Source organism: Coffea arabica, chromosome 4e, assembly GCF_036785885.1.
Source record: "Coffea arabica cultivar ET-39 chromosome 4e, Coffea Arabica ET-39 HiFi, whole genome shotgun sequence".
In the NCBI taxonomy this organism is placed as follows: Eukaryota; Viridiplantae; Streptophyta; class Magnoliopsida; order Gentianales; family Rubiaceae; genus Coffea; species Coffea arabica.
Genome location: NC_092317.1, coordinates 9,964,379 through 9,982,001, shown reverse-complemented (window position 1 = coordinate 9,982,001; position 17,623 = coordinate 9,964,379). Strand labels below are relative to the sequence as shown.

General features: G+C 36.0%; 1 protein-coding gene and 2 pseudogenes across 1 annotated transcript; all 3 read left to right on the top strand.

Annotated features, from left to right (window-relative positions):
• The first annotated feature begins 3,327 nt into the window (after nt 1-3,327).
• Nucleotides 3,328-5,012, top strand: LOC113742922 (cytochrome P450 71A8-like; annotated as a pseudogene).
• Nucleotides 5,013-8,547: 3,535 nt separating this feature from the next.
• Nucleotides 8,548-12,608, top strand: LOC113741393 (norfluorocurarine oxidase). Its single transcript, XM_027268915.2, has 2 exons — nt 8,548-9,595; nt 11,871-12,608. Exons 1-2 carry the CDS (start codon nt 8,681-8,683, stop codon nt 12,480-12,482), a joined length of 1,527 nt encoding a protein of 508 aa, XP_027124716.1. The 5' UTR covers nt 8,548-8,680; the 3' UTR covers nt 12,483-12,608.
• A 1,732-nt stretch (nt 12,609-14,340) lies between these two features.
• On the top strand, nt 14,341-16,650 carry LOC113741609 (cytochrome P450 71A8-like; annotated as a pseudogene).
• The last annotated feature ends 973 nt before the right edge of the window (nt 16,651-17,623 follow it).

Below are 17,623 nucleotides of genomic sequence, written 5' to 3'. Positions count from 1 at the left end.
CAAGCAAGATTCAATAAAACAAACAGTTAATCAAGATATAAAAATATAAAAAACTCAGGTGAAATTGTTTTAGCTTCTCTCCCTTTTTTTTTTACTATCCCAAAGTTATAAATTTTAAGTTGTAGTTTTGTCTGAAATTCTTTAGTTCGATGCACGTAGTTAAAAAAAAAAAAAAAAAACCAGTCCTTGTTGTTCTCATAAGTTCTCATGTTCTAAGAGGTTTCGATTTGTCCTTATTTTTCGGGCAATTACAATTTATTCCTTGTGATTTAGTTTTTTTGTACATAACCCCCTACGATTTCAAAAGTTATATATAATCTCCTCATGATTTGAATTAAAATGTCATAACGGATTCATATAAAATGTCAAAATACCCCTATATAAAGTTAAAAATTATTTATTAACCACAGGAGGGTTATGTGTATATTTTGAAAATCTTAAGGGGATTATATGATAAAATATTAAACCATAAGGGGGTTATATGATAAATATAAAACCATGCGGAGTTAGTGTGTTATGTATATTATGTTTTATATTTTTGTTAGTTCAACCATTTTAATTTTTAAACAAGGGTGATTTTGACATTTTAAAAGGTTTCATTTCGAATGACCATATTCGTCATTTTCACACTTTAATTCAAACCTTGAGGGGTTATATATAATTTTTTAAACTATACGGGGGTTATATATAAAAATACTAAATTATAGGGGGGATAAAGTGTAATTTTGTCCTTATAGATTTGTCCTTATTTTTCCATCTTCTTTTGTCATTTTTCTGCAAGCCTATATGGATAGATACCACACGCCTCCCAACTGACACAAGCTTGTCCATACTTGTTTTCCAATATTTTGTCTGAAATCAGAGTCTTGTAGCCTGAGCAAAATACAGGGGAGATTAAAGCAAATGGCAAGCTCATCAGGCTTGGTATCGGAGCTAAAGATTGATGTATATATGTTTCATCCAATCTTTTTTTCGCTTTTTCCTTTAATCTTACTGTGGTTTCTCTTCAAATTAGTTTCAAATTCGAGAAAGAATCAGCCACCATCGCCACCAGGACTTCCGATTATTGGAAATCTTCATCAGCTAAGCTCACTGCCTCACTATCCTCTCCACTCCTTAGCCCAAAAATATGGTCCAATCATGTTTCTCAAATTTGGTAGTGTTCCAACGGTAGTAGTTTCATCAGCTGATGGAGCTAGCCTTGTTAGGAAATTGGTTTAAATTCTTTGAGGTAGATTTCTTATCTTATGTGGAAGTAACTAGTTTCCTAATTGGTTCTTGTTACTTGAAGTAGTAACCAAGAAGTATTCTATTTAGTTTAGGAAATAGTATTGGTTTCCAATTGTTATTTAGTTTTTTGGCAGTAATGTTTCCTATAAATAGATGGGTTGGCATACCACACAAGAGAAACACAAGGGCAAGATGTAGCCTTACACTTGGGGTGTGAGAGAGGGTTCTTGGGAGATGAGAGATGGTATACAAGGGTTGGGTTTAGGTTCAAGTTGTATTCTTGTATAGGGTTTTCCTCTCATAATAAAGAACGTGTTTCTCTCCGTGGATGTAGGCTCAATGGTGGAGTCGAACCACGTTAAATATTGTGTGTCGTTTATCTTTCCTGCTTGTGGCTTGTTCCTCATTAAATTGCTTTGCACTTGATGTCTCAATAGTTATTTGTTCCGCGTCTGGATCCTAACAAGTGGTATCAGAGATTCAGGTTGCAAAACTGGGTTACTCATGGGCAAGTGAATTCTTCTCGGAATTGGATCGGTGAAAAAATTCTCTTCTTGATGGTGGACCGAAATGCCAAGGAGTTTGGTTGGTGTTGGACCAGATGTGCCATGGGTTTGGCAGGGGTTTCGGTTGATGTTAGACCAAGAAGCCAAGGGTTGGTAGGGGTCCAAAAATATAGTTTGGATGTTGAAGAAGAGCGGGTCCATGTTTGGAAGAAGAGGTGACCTTAAAATGATAAGGTGGGCTTGTGTTGAGTATTAAAGTGGGCTCCGAAAAACAAGAGCTTGTAAATTTGGGTTTAATGTGGGGGTTACTCATGAAGGGGGAGATTTGTTGGGTTCATGAGTAAGGGATTGTGTCCCACATCGGTACGAGAGATGGAAAAAGAGCGGTTAATATGCAAGTAAGGGTTCAAGACCTAATAGCTTAAGCTTTTGGGTCAGAGTTGGGTTTCTGACTTACATATTGGGCTCTTTGGTGGACTTTTTCGAGGTGTTTCTCCCTAACAAGTGGTATCAGAGCTTAGTTGCGAGACTGGGCAATAGAGCAAAGTTCGTGGTTGGATCCTAGTTAATTATTGAGATCAAGTGGATTGGTAGCTGTTACTAATTGAACGATTTAATGAGTGGTATCCTTGTTTCAATGGTTTGGCAAAAAGCATTGATGGTGAAGGATAAGAAGTCGAAAAGCATGGAAATACTTGATGGTGAATCTAAGCAGGTGATTCAAGGGTCAAGGAAAAGGTGGAGTCCAATGCTGATTTTGGACGTGAATCGGTGGAGAATTTCTCACACCTCTAACGGTTGATATTTCATCCCGGTTGATACTCCAATGGTTAGGGTTAGAGCTCATAAAAGGGGATCCCGGATTGCAAGTGGTGGTGAGAAGAAATCCTGTAAAGGGAGATGGTGAATTGAGGCACCTTCTCACGAGTCAACTGGAGGTTGGACTCGGGGTAACTACACATGTTCATTTGCCGATTGAATCAATTTAGTGTCAGGACTGTATTGATTCGGGTGTGTAGTTTGGTACCATATTATTTGGTAGTTGAAGGCAAATGATTGTTAAAAGAAATTTTCGCCAAGGTGGAGATTTGTTAGGAAATTGACTTAAATTCTTTTAGGCAGATTTCTTATCTTATGTGGAAGCAACTAATTTCCTAATTGGTTCTTGTTACTTGAAGTAGTAGCCAAGAAGTATTCTATTTAGTTTAGGAAATAGTATTGGTTTCCAATTGTTATTTGGTTTTTTGGCAGTAATGTTCCTTATATATAGATGGGTTGGCATACCACACAAGAGAGACACAAGGACAAGATGTAGCCTTATACCTGGGGTGTGAGAGAGGGCTCTTGGGAGATGAGAGATGGTATACAAGGGTTGGGTTTGGGTTCAAGTTGTATTCTTGTATAGGGTTTTCCTCTCATAAAAAAGAACGTGTTTCTCTCCGTGGATGTAGGCTCAATGGTGGAGTCGAACCACGTTAAATATTGTGTGTCGTTTATCTTTCCTGCTTGTGGCTTGTTCCTCATTAAATTGCTGTGCACTTGATGTCTCAATAGTTGTTTGTTCCGCGCCTGGATCCTAACAAGCCTAATCATGAAAACCCACAATTTGATTTTCTCTGATAGGCCATTTTCGAGCACAGCTAATAAACTTCTCTATAACATGAAGGATATATCGGTAGCACCCTATGGCGAGTATTGGAGACAGTTAAAGAGTATTTGTGTTCTTCAGCTCCTGAGCAACAAAAAAGTTTAGGCGTTTCGTAATATAAGGGAAGAGGAAACGTCGATTATGATGCAGAAGATTAAAGACGCTTCTTTGGATTCGACACCTGTGAATTTGAGCGAAATGTTTGTTTCGCTGACTAATGATATTGTATGCAGATCGGCTTTGGGAGGAAATACGGTGGAGGGGAAACTGGAAAGAAATTCAAGCTGCTGTTGGGCCAATTCTTGGAGTTACTGAACGGAGGAAGTTTAGTCAAATCTGTGCCCTGTCTCCGCTGGATTAATCGAGTTAATGGTTACGATGCCAGAGTGGATCGCGTTGCTAGAGAAGTAGATGAGTTCTTGGAGGGCGTGGTCCAAGAAAGGTTGGATGGTGCAGTGGAAAAATATTCCTGCAGGCCAAGTGGTGAGACGATTGATGGTGAAAGCAGAGAAGACTTCCTTGATATTTTGCTGAAAATCTATAAAGATAACGCAACGGGTGTAACCATGGACAAGGACAGCGTCAAAGCTATAATATTGGTAAGCACAATTTTCTCTGCGCAGTGAATATAAAATTATTAAGCTTCATTTTCTGAGTATAAAATCATTAAGCTTCTATAAAATCATTTTTTCTGAATATAAAATCATTAAGCTTCATTAAGCTTCATCTCTGATCATTCTCACGGACAATCAACAAATCATTGATTTTAAGTGTATATGTTTTTGACTGTAGGATGTATTCTCTGCTGGAACTGATACCACGGCTACAGTTGCAGAATGGGCAATGGCAGAGATCTTAAGACACCCCATTATCCTAAAGAAATTGCAAACTGAAATAAGAGGGGTTGTTGGTGGCAAAGAACAGATATCCGAGGATGACTTGGCCGAGATGCATTATTTGAAAGCAGTGATCAAGGAAACTCTTCGCTTACATCCTCCAATTCCGTTGCTGGTTCCTAGAGAAGCAAGAGAAGATGTCAAAATAATGGGATATGATATTGCAACTGGTACAATGGTGATCATCAATGCTTGGGCAATAGGTAGAGATCCTGCATATTGGGATGAACCTGTGAACTTTATGCCCGAGAGATTTATGGATTCGTCTATAGATTTCAAAAGGTATGATTTCCAGTTAATCCCATTTGGTGCTGGTAGGAGGGGTTGTCCTGGAATCGCTTTTGCTGTTGCCAGTAATAAACTTGTGTTGGCAAATTTGGTAGGCAAGTTTGATTGGCAATTTCCCGGAGCATAGGGAAAAGAGTTGGATATGACAGAATGCCCTGGCGTTGCAGTTCGTTGCAAAATTTCTCTTCTTGTTATTCCATCCCCACTTCCTTGAATTCTTAACATGGCCGAATGCTGCAGATTCTGTATTCTTGTCTTGATACAAGTGTTGGATTGATTCTTGAGAAGGGTTGCAATCGCACCGTGCAATACAAGGTCTCATCTTTGGCCTAGGAGCCGTGGTAAGTCTGGAACATTTTTTCATCAACCTCCCAAACTTAGTCGGCCTCCTTCGACTCGATCTGAGACCGTCCATTGCACAGTGTGGTTACAGATGTTCCAAAACCTTGATTCTTACTCTTCGTGCTCTTTCCCAAGGCTGCTTCTTTCTTGTAATAAAAACTAGTAAATTTATGTAATTATGGCCTTTGCAAATTTCCCCGTTACAGTACCGAAAATAAAGAAAATCTTTCATCTCTGCTATAATTTTGTTCCATGGAAAAGGACTATTGATAGGGTAATCACATTGTTCGAATGCCAAAGACCGGAATCATTTTTCTTGGGACTTCAACCTTTTTTGTTTTAGTTACCAGATCAAAGTCTCGTTCGCTCTATAAGCCAAACCAACCAATTGAACTGAAAGTCTCCGGCTCAACTACATAGTTTATGCAGTAATCCTACTTCATTTCATCTTCAAAAAATTGTAGTATAGAAAATGAGGAGGCACCAAACTTGTTATCGTGAATAGTACAATTAGGGGTGGGCAAAAATTCGATTCGATCCGAAACCCGACCAACCCGATCCGATCCGAAAAATTGGATATCCGATCATATTTTTCTTGGCGGGGTAGATGCGGGTCGAGTACCCGCAAAAACAGATACGGATACGGATCAGCAAAATAAAAACTCGCGGATACCCGACCCGTAGGGTATATTATATAAATATTAAAAAAATAAGGGTTCATTATATAATTTTATAATTTTTAATCATAACTGTAAGTAAAGTGGTTCACAACCTCATATTTTAATCTCATATGATCTGCCTCTGCTCATCTTGTCTAAAAAAAGTGAATATTTTTGGTGAAACCTGAACCAAATGAATAAACAAAGAAAAATTTGTAAAACTCTATCATAAAAATTGTTCATCCCTTTCATCCTTTTTCATTTTTATTCTACTTCCATCGATCTTTTCTGCAAAATTTTGATCAATTCAATCAAAAATTTGTGTTTGGAGCTCCAATTTTCTGTTAGCTAGATAATTAAAACATTTGTCTCTTTCATTTATTTATTTATTTTATTGCAATTGTGTCTCTTAAATTTGTTTCCTTTATTTTAGTACAAGAAATTTATTTTTCTTTTTCATCACCTTTAATGCAACAAGGTCTATTCCAAAGATGTAAGAAAGTTGGGGAAAATTTTTCAAGATTATTTTGGTTTTACTTTCTTCAAAAATTATTAGCTCTGTTCAATTCTTTTCCGAACTTGATTCCACAATCGACTCATTTTGGATGCAATCTTGTACCATAATATCCTTAAGGAAGTTGGAAAAGTTGTAATATACTTATTATTCTTGTGTTTGTTATGTTGTAAAAGGATGAAATGCGTGAGAATGGTGATATACTTAAAATTATCATAAAACTTCGTTTTATCCTTGTGTTTGGAAAAGTTGGAAAAGTTGGAAAAGTTGCCATACACTTATTATCCTTGTATTTGTTATGTTATAGAAGGATGAAATGCGTGAGAACGGTGATATACTCAAAATTATCATAAAATTTCGTTTTATCTATTAGATATTATAATTCTAATATGTACTAAATTTATGAAATTGGTTTGATTATTGGAGCGGGTTAGGGTCGCAAAATGACTGATCCGATATTTTAGGGTCGGGTCAGCCATATCTTGTTAGGGACAGATACCTGACCCGTGCCCACCCCTAAGTACAATAGTAATTATAACTTGTGATGGGATGGATTAGAGTAATGCCACGACAACACTCTATTATGCAAAACATTATGAAATAATCCCGTCGTATAAAATCGATTTAAACAATCTTGTTAGCTGTCAGAAAATTGAAAATTTGAACTTGCCAAGGGACAAGACTACAATCACAACATGATAATCAAATCCAACCAAGAAGCAATATGATTAATTTTGGCGGCTGAAGTTTGGAATTCAGCTCCATGGAGGGCAGAAGACTGCTTTCTGCGATAATTGCTGAAGCTTTTCGTTCGTGGCATCCTTTTTGGCTGCTAGACATTTGGAACAAAATCTAAAGATAGCTTATTTTACATCTCTTGACAAGAAATCAAAACAACTAATTTGGCACGATTTGAATAATTTCAATTTTCTTTTGTAAAAATATGGCTGTTTTTATTTTAAAAGTTAACGACGTATATTTGAGGCACATCAAGTTTGGCTGGACACCTAGATGAGCACGATAACATATCAGAAATGGGTGTGGAGAATTCGGATATTTAGTAAATTTTTTGCACTGGGCTGGAGGGAAGTAGGCAAAGCCAAAAAAAAAAAAAGAATAAAAATGTCTTACATATATTTTGTGTATATATTTTGGAAGTCGGTGAAGCAATTATTGAGATATCCTCACTATACTAAAAGTGCGAGTTGGAGTTGCTACAGTGCTCATGGACGGGTTATTCGGTAATTTTGAACAACTTCGGTGGCGTTTTCATAGGCAGATAGACTGATTATGCTGTAAATTTCGACAATTCCAGTGACATTTCATAGGCATTTGTTTGGGCTTGCCCTCTTGCGCCAGAGCTCATTTGATAAGACGTGCGTGGCAACAAGGAGAATCAACTGCCGGCTGTGGGACTATGGCCGAAAGGGAATATTCGATGTTCCGGCTTTCTTCATCCAAGGAGAAAAAGATATGCCATGCTAAACGTCTTTTTCCTATTTCTTGGAATCAAATTTTGCAAAATATGAATGGTTATTTTTTCACAAAGGAGTTTTCTCCATGATTCCAATACCATAGGTCCAAGAGCATTGGGAAAGGGGTACCGATACACGTACATAATGTTAGAATTTGCTCAAGACAAATTTCACTTTTTTCAAGTACTAGTTAAAATAGGAATAAATCAAATCACCAAGTAATAATGCCAATAGTGATAATAAAATGTAGGAAAAATAAAAGACACAGGACACCAACATTTTTACGTGAAAAATCCAAATTGAAAAAATCACTGGACCTAGTTCAGTAAAAAATCTTTACTATCACAATAATAGAAATACACAGATCTATCTGAAAATATTCGAATGACAATAATATCATCAATATCAACCAAGCGAAATTACTATAAAATCACCCCTAAAAATTATAACTATCAAAGATGAGTAGAATTTGACAAGAGAATCGTGTGAATAAAATTTCATCTCAATCGAATTTCAAATCACATTTCAATTGAGATTTCAAAGTTGCAAAGAACTTTCAGTCTAGCTCTCACCCTTTCTCCCTCTTTGTTTCTCTCTTGAATTATGCGGCTGGAAATCTTCTCACAAGAAGGTAAGTCTTCTTGTGGCTGCTCCTTATATGTTTCTCGGTTTTCCAGTCTTGTGGCTGAAGCTTTTTTCCTCCTTTTAAGAATGAAAACCTACGTGTTTGTTTTTGCGTGATTTGGCCCACAAATATGATGGCCCACAACCAACAAAGAGATAAAAGATAAATCAGAGACCAATCAATTAATTTTGTCCTGTGTAACGTGTGGCCCCTTTTTTTCCTTTTAAACATAGATAAAAAATTTTGAATTTGACACCACTCACTTAAATGCCCTTTATCTGCACTATCTAATCCATTCCAATCACATGTAATACGCGCATTTATCTGCACTATCTGCACTATCTCACTTAAATCATCCCTTGTACTAAATAATTAAATATACGTTTCTGGTCCTAATGTTGTCAGGTGTATTATTGGGATTTCAATTCTAAAAGCAGTCTGTAATCTTATGTAAGAAGAGTCGCCCATTAATAGGCAAACATAAGATCATATACACCATGGCGTTCTCTTTTGATCTTTTATTTTTCTCAGTTTCCTCAGTTGTATTCCTTCTAGCCCTTTTGAAATGGTTCTATGCTGCTTCTAAACCCCAAAAAAAGCTACCACCATCTCCACCAAAGCTCCCAATAATTGGAAATCTTCACCAGCTTGGCTTGCTTCCGCACAGATCCCTCCAGTCATTGTCAAGAAAATATGGCCCACTCATGCTACTTCATTTTGGAAGCAAGCCAGTGCTGGTAGCCTCTTCCGCTGATGCAGCTAGCCAGATCATGAAAACCCATGATCTGGTTTTTTCAAACAGGCCTAAATCGAGCATTAAAGATAGACTATTCTACGGAAGTAAGGACGTAGGATTTACACCGTATGGTGAGTATTGGAGACAAGCCAAAAGCATTTGTGTGCTGCATCTTTTGAGTAACAAAAGGGTTCAGTCATATCAGTATGTTAGAGAAGAAGAGACATCACTCATGATCGAAAAGATCAGCCAGATGTGTTCTTCTTCACCTGTAAACTTAACTGAAATATTTGTAACTCTCGCAAATGATATAATTTGTAGGGTTGCCCTGGGGAGGAAGTATAGTGAGGAAGAAAAAGGAAGGAAAATTATGGAAACTTTTATGGTTTTTGTTGAGTTACTGGGTGTTTTTGATGTAGGAGACTACATTCCTTGGCTTTCATGGGTTAATCGTTTCAATGGTTTGGACTTGAAAGTGGAGAAATTTGCTAAACTGATTGATGAATTTCTTGAGGGTGTAATAGAAGAGCACATAAATAAGAGGAAAGGTGAGGCTGAAAATGACCATTCCGTTGAGGCAAGATGCCTAGACTTTGTGGACATTCTGATCGAGGTTAATAAGGAAAGCACTATCGGCTTTGCTCTTGGCCGTGATGATATGAAAGCTATCATCCTGGTAAATTGGATCTCTCTCCATCTCTTTAATTACATCGCACTATGAGAATTTATAATTAGTTTCAACTCTGAAAAGAATTATGTTTACTGCTAATAAATTATCTAGTACTAGTTTTGAAGGTAGTGACTTGCACTAGGCTGGAAGGTTTAGATTTTGTTTGGTACTATCGTACAAATGTTTTCAGTTTAGTTGACTTGGACATGACAACTTATTAAATGGCATTCTTCTACTTTACTCCGATGTGCTAGATCAAAATCTATTTGGTTTGTAAGGTTTACTGAATTCAATATTATTAAACTTGGATGGTTGAATGAACCAGATGAGCTTTTGGTTCATGCCTTCATGGTTCAACCACTAATTCAATTAAATGTTTTCTTATTTTAGTTATAATTAGAAGATTTGAATAATAACAATTATATAAAGGGAAAAATTTCTAGTGGCTAGCCTGTTCAACTGTTGGAGTTTTACCAGGTTTGTCCGGTTTGATCAGTTTATGTTTGAGTTTGACTCATTTTTTTATTTTTTTTTCTTGCTTTAACATAAAATCTTGTGAATGGCAATCGGGTCGGATATGAGTTGACGGATCGGGTTGAGACCCATGTACAATAGACAATCTGCTGACCCGAATACAACCCGTCAACTCGTAACGGGTCAGGATACCTGACCTGAACCCGAAATTTTCGGGTTGGCAGGTCACCCGAATGACTCCAAACATAATTTCAATTTACTAATTTACCACTGTAGTTTTTAACAGAACTAATTTCACATAAGACTAATTACATATGAAGTAATAAAAATCTCGATAAAATAATTTCAAACCAAATCTGAAATAAATTAAAATACTGTAAAAGTGTTTTTATCCCAAACCAGATCTAAAATAAATTAAGACACTATAAAAGTAGAAAATAATGTAATACATCATTTGTCCAAACATAATGATTCCAACTTCACACAAGTTTAACAAATTCATTTAGGATTAAGTGGTTAATGCCTTTGGAAAAAAAAAAAGAATAACTTAGTTTAGTTAGATAAAATATTTTTATATTTATTAAATTATTTTTAGTTCATAAACGGGTTAATAGGTCAACCTATGGGTGACCTAAATTTGACCTGTTTTTTTTTCGGATTCATCAGGTTTGACCTGATTCTGTCCAACAGTTGTATGGAATTTTTTTTTTTGAATTTCATAAAAAAAATGAAAACAAAAGATTACATAGTAGAAATTCCATGTAAACAAAAGATTCTGAAAGCAAAAAATGTGCGAATTCCATGTAAACAAAAGATTAACATACTTGAACAAAAAATAAAAGTCATAAACATATCTAGGATAATTAAGTCAAATATTTATTAATTGTATTCTATTCTGACATCTAAATATTGATCACACTAAATATTGAAGAATGAATAATGATAAATATTTATCCCTACCATTTTGGGTAGAAGACCTTTTTATTTTGGACATTACTGCATACCAAACAAGAGGTAAGGATATTAAGTAAACATACAAAAAGGGTTGACTCACTATCAAAATTCTAAAATTACCACACAACTCTATATATATACACTCTTTAGTATATTTAATTTATATCAAAATTACTATGAATGTATGTAATCACACTCATTTTCGTCCCTTATATTTGAATACCTTCCCTTGTTATCAGATTAAAAGAAAAATTCATCCCTTGCATTTGAATACCTTCTCTTGTAAACAATTTTCAAAAAAAAAAAAAAAATCCTCAATTGTTGCTTGGGTTAACCGAACTTTATGCACTTAAACTTGAGACCATTTAATGTTTCCAAAACGATAAGGTTTAAGGATTTGTTATCTGTCCAGTGATGCAGAAAACTTGAAATAAATGTATAACATGGTAACTTTTAAATTTACATGTACCTAACCCTATTAATCTTTTGACAAGTTCAACTCTACTACGTAAATCTTCAGTTTTTGCACTTCACGATTGAGTTTCTAAAATTGGATTGCATACCAGAACTGCAGATTTTGGAGGAAAAAAGAGCAATAATAATCAACATTTTAGAGGGAAAAGCAACATAGTGTTTCGTCTTGTATGTGGCAATTAAACGCTTATTGCGATAGTATGAATATTGTTAATTTGTCTTCATTTTTCTTTTTCTTTGGAAAGGTGTGATACAAATTTATTACTTGGGTGCAAACGTGCCAATTATTTTTGAAATTGGAAATTTAGATTTTTAAAAAAAAAAAAAAAAACATCTATGCATGTTCTAAAGCAACACTTTCTTTCATTCCGTCATGCAGAACATGCTTGTCGATGGAACTGACACAACAGAGTCAGTTGTGGAATGGGCAATGTCAGAACTTCTAAAGAAACCTATAACCTTGCAGAAATTACAGGCTGAGGTAAGAGAAGTGACCCAGGGAAAACCAGAAATAACTCAAGATGATTTGGAGAAGATGAGATACTTAAAAGCAGTGATTAAAGAAACTCTACGATTTCATGTTCCTGTTCCATTACTGGTTCCTCGAGAATCAACTCAAGACATCAAAATAATGGGGTGTGATATACCAGCAGGCACACTAGTGTTGGTGAATGCTAGTGCAATTGCAAGAGACCCCCTGTTGTGGGAGAACCCTGAGGAATTTCAACCTGAGAGGTTTCTGAATTCCAATATAGATTTTCGAGGTTTTAACTTTGAGTTAATTCCTTTTGGTGCCGGACGAAGGGTTTGCCCGGGTATCAACTTCGCCATATCCGTAAATGAACTTGCATTGGCAAAATTGGTCAACAAATTTAATTTTGCGTTGCCTGATGGAATCAAGCCTGAGGATCTGGACATGACTGAAGCAGCTGGTATCACAGTTCACAGAAAACATCCTCTACATGCTATTGCCACCCCATATCTTTGTTAATGGCTTCGTATTCATATGCTTTCTTTTTTATTTTTGTGGTCTTATTTCTAGTGGAAGTTCTCGTACTATTAATAAGTGATAATAATAATGTAATAATATAAAAAAATAAAAAGGTATTTTGTTTAATTTTTTTGTATATAAAAAATGTTGAATTGAATTACTTATAAGAGTGAAGTGACTAAAAGATAATATTAAGAAGTAAATTGATAATAGTAATATAGTTTTAAGGGGATAAAGTGATAATAACGCATCCTGGAAGTACCTAAACTTTGCTCCTCCTTAGCATTTTGCAGCATCCTCGGATTCTTCAATCTTTGAATTTCTGCTAGAATAATTGACTGAGAAGGCCGGTTTTCCCTCCCCTGCTCTTTTACTTCTCTACCTTAAGGTTTTGCCTAGGGGTCTAGCTCAATAGCTTAAGAGTAGAAATTATCTCCGCCCACATCGTGAATTCTTAAGAAGTATGCCCATGTTTAATTTATGTTTTGAAGTCCATCGAAGCATTGCACCGCGGACGAAGTGACCGGGTCAAGGTCAACACCTATGTGGGGCCAGGCCCAGGAAAGTCCACGGGCCATTTACTGTAGAGATACAGGCTTGGAAACAAGCAAACTTCTTGGACTTGGGAGTCAATCACATTTATGTGATGGGCTGAGACGCGTGTGGAGCCCTGTGATTCTTGTCCAGAAGTACCTTGGCCGAAAAACAGTTATTCACTTGGTCCATTGAGGCTAATAGAACGGGGCTTACGATCCGTGGTGTTTACTTTTTGGACCAATAGTATTGTTTATTGGTTTCCCTTTGTTTTTCCGTTGCCAAATTATGTTCCTGGCTTTTCTAGACCGGAATTCATTTTAAACGTCAATGCGGAAGAATTAATTATTTTCCTCTTTTTTACCCTATAATTGTGGTTTTATTTTTGTTCCCTTTATTTGCCAAATTCATTTTGGATTATGGATATATGGATTCATTTTGTATGTTGATTTCCATACATTTTGGATTATGGATATGTGGATTCATTTTGTATTTTTGTTCCCAATATATGGATATTGGGTCGTACTATTATTTTGATTATAATGCAGTTGTTGTTTAATCATATTTTTCATTTGTGACGGGAATTGAGCAAGATTCAGAATACAAACAGTTAATCAAGATATAAAAATATAAAAAACTCAGGTGAAATTGTTTTAGCTTCTCTCCCTTTCTTTTTTTACTATCCCAAAGTTATAAATTTTAAGTTGTAGTTTTGTCTGAAATTCTATAGTTCAATGCACGTAGTAAAAAAAAAAAAAAAAAAAACCAGTCCTTGTTGTTCTCATATGTTCTCATGTTGTAAGAGGTTTCGATTTGTCCTTATTTTTCAGGCAATTACATTTTATTCCTTGTGGTTTAGTATTTTTGTACATAACCCCCTACGGTTTCAAAAGTTATATATAATCTTCTCATGATTTGAATTAAAATGTCATAACGAATTCATATAAAATGTCAAAATACCCCTATATAAAGTTGAAAAATTATTTATTAACCACAGGAGGGTTATGTGTATATTTTGAAAATCTTAAAGGGATTATATGATAAAATATTAAACCATAAGGGGGTTATATGATAAATATAAAACCATGTGGAGTTAACGTATTATGTATATTATGTTTTATATTTTGGTTACTTCAATCATTTTAATTTTTAAACAATGGTTATTTTGACATTTTAAAAGGTTTCATTACGAATGACTATTTTCGTCATTTTGACACTTTAATCCAAAGTAAAAGGGGTTATATATAATTTTTGAAACTATAAGAGAATTATATACAAAAATACTAAACTATATGGGAGTAAAGTGTAATTTTCTCCTTATAGATTTGTCCTTATTTTTCCATCCTCTTCCTCTTTTGTCATTTTTCTGCAAGTCTATCCATATAGATACCACACGCCTGCCAACTGACACAAGCTTGTCCGTTCTTGTTTTCCAATTTTTTGTCTGAAATCAGAGTCTTGTAGCCTGAGCAAAATACAGGGGAGATGAAAGCAAATGGCAAGCTCCTCAGGCTTGGTATCGGAGCTAAAGATTGATGTATATATGTTTCATCCAATCTTTTTTTCGCTTTTTCCTTTAATCTTACTGTGGTTTCTCTTCAAATTAGTTTCAAATTCGAGAAAGAATCAGCCACCATCGCCACCAGGACTTCCGATTATTGGAAATCTTCATCAGCTAAGCTCACTGCTTCACTATCCTCTCCACTCCTTAGCCCAAAAATATGGTCCAATCATGTTTCTCAAATTTGGTAGTGTTCCAACGGTTGTAGTTTCATCAGCTGATGGAGCTAGCCTAATCATGAAAACCCACGATTTGATTTTCTCTGATAGGCCATTTTCGAGCACAGCTAATAAACTTCTCTATAACATGAAGGATATATCGGTAGCACCCTATGGCGAGTATTGGAGACAGTTAAAAGAGTATTTGTGTTCTTCAGCTCCTGAGCAACAAAAAAGTTCAGGCGTTTCGTAATATAAGGGAAGAGGAAACGTCGATTATGATGCAGAAGATTAAAGACGCTTCTTTGGATTCGACACCTGTGAATTTGAGCGAAATGTTTGTTTCGCTGACTAATGATATTGTATGCAGATCGGCTTTGGGAGGAAATACGGTGGAGGGGAAACTGGAAAGAAATTCAAGCTGCTGTTGGGCCAATTCTTGGAGTTACTGAACGGAGGAAGTTTAGTCAAATCTGTGCCCTGTCTCCGCTGGATTAATCGAGTTAATGGTTACGATGCCAGAGTGGATCGCGTTGCTAGAGAAGTAGATGAGTTCTTGGAGGGCGTGGTCCAAGAAAGGTTGGATGGTGCAGTGGAAAAATATTCCTGCAGGCCAAGTGGTGAGACGATTGATGGTGAAAGCAGAGAAGACTTTCTTGATATTTTGCTGAAAATCTATAAAGATAACGCAACAGGTGTAACCATGGACAGGGACAGCGTCAAAGCTATAATATTGGTAAGCACAATTTTCTCTGCAGTGAATATAAAATCATTAAGCTTCATTTTCTCAGTCATAACTCATTGCGTCATCTCTGATCATTCTCACGGGCAATCAACAAAATTACTGTAAAACTATTGCCAAAAAGCTTTGGGCTTTGGTCAAGAGAATCAACAAAATTACTGTACAAGTGCACATTTTTTAGCTGTAGGATGTATTCTCTGCTGGAACTGATACCACGGCAACAGTTGCAGAATGGACAATGACAAGAGGTCTTAAGACACCCCATCGTCCTAAAGAAACTGCAAACTGAAATTAGAGAGGTTGTTGGTCTCAAGGAAGAGATATCTGAGGCTGACTTAGAAAAGATGCATTATTTAAAAGCAGTGACCAAGGAAACTCTTCGCTTACATCCTCCAATTCCGTTGCTGGTTCCTAGAGAGGCAAGAGAAGATGTCAAAATAATGGGATATGATATTGCAGCTGGTACAATGGTGATCATCAATGCTTGGGCAATAGGTAGAGATCCCGCGTATTGGGATGAACCTGAGAACTTTAAGCCAGAGAGATTTTTGGATTCCTCTGTGGATTTTAAAGGGCATGATTTCCAGTTAATCCCATTTGGTGCTGGTAGGAGGGGTTGTCCTGGAATCGCTTTTGCTGTTGCTAGTAATGAACTTGTGTTGGCAAATTTGGTAAGCAAGTTTGATTGGCAATTTCCCGGAGCACAGGGAAAAGAGTTGGATATGACAGAATGCCCTGACGTTGCAGTTCGTCGCAAAATTCCTCTTCTTGTTATTCCATCCCCACTTCCTTGAATTCTTAACATGGCCGAATGCTGCAGATTCTGTATTCTTGTCTTGATACAAGTGTTGGATTGATTCTTGAGAAGGGTTGCAATCGCACTGTGCAATACAAGGTCTCATCTTTGGCCTAGGAGCCGTGGTAAGTCTGGAACATTTTTTCATCAACCTCCCAAACTGGCAAACTTAGTCGGCCTCCTTCGACTCGATCTGAGACCGTCCATTGCACAGTGTGGTTACAGATGTTCCAAAACCTTGATTCTTACTCTTCGTGCTCTTTCTCCAGGCCGCTTCTTTCTTGTAATAAAAACTAGTAAATTTATGTAATTATGGCCTTAGCAAATTTCCCCGTTACAGTACAGAAAATAAAGAAAATCTTTCATCTCTGCTATAATTTTGTTCCACGGAAAAGGACTATTGATAGGGTAATCACATTGTTCGAATGCCAAAGACCGGAATCATTTTTCTTGGGACTTCAATCTTTTTTGTTTTAGTTACCAGATCAAAGTCTCGTTGGCTCTATAAGCCAAACCAACCAATTGAACTGAAAGTTTCCGGCTCAACTACATAGTTTATGCAGTAATCCTACTTCATTTCATCTTCAAAAAATTGTAGTATAGAAAATGACAGGCTCCTTATTTTAGGACAATGTACAAAGGCATAAAGGACCAAGTTAAAACAAAAAATTTAGACTAAAATTAGAGGCATAGAGTGGCTATATGCTGGTGTTTATTAACAAATGGACCTAATTGGAGGTATACAGTGGGTAGAACTAAGCTTTCCTTTTCGTTTTCTTATAATTGTTAAAATTAGTTTGGTAGCAACTCATAACCTTCGATTTTTATTTTTATTTTTTAAAAAAAGGGAATAAGTGTACGCCGGAAGAATGATGGGATTTTGAAATTAGGGTAAGATTGATGGTTGAGATCACCCCATTTCAATTTTGAATGGTTGAAATAAATTTTGAGCGAAAACATAACATTCATGGTGAAATCTGCAATTGAATGATACCCCCATGCAGATCAGTTGTGTTACTGCATAGACATGTTGTTTGTTGAGTATATAATAATTGTTTGATCATATAAATTACAGATCACAATTAGAGCCTTCGATCCTTAAGCCCGTTGTTCACAGTTGAAGTATAGAACAATCATGCTTAATGACTCTTTAGGACTCCTGGATCTACAATTGGTACATCAATTCGAGTAGAATATCTGTTTAGAAATACTAATCTAAAGATGACAGCAAATTTGGTTAATCATTTGGTTCGATGAGAAGATGGATGACTGCTATTGTCTTCACAATCACATCATTGATTTTTGGGTAAAATTTTTCCCCTTATGGTTTAGCGTCTTTTCACATAATCC

Coding starts and splice junctions, on each gene's coding strand:
- LOC113741393 (XM_027268915.2), top strand. CDS start 8,681: ATGGCGTTCTCTTTTGATCTTTTATTTTTCTCAGTTTCCTCAGTTGTA. Junction 9,596..11,870: donor ATATGAAAGCTATCATCCTG/GTAAATTGGATC, acceptor TCCGTCATGCAG/AACATGCTTGTCGATGGAAC.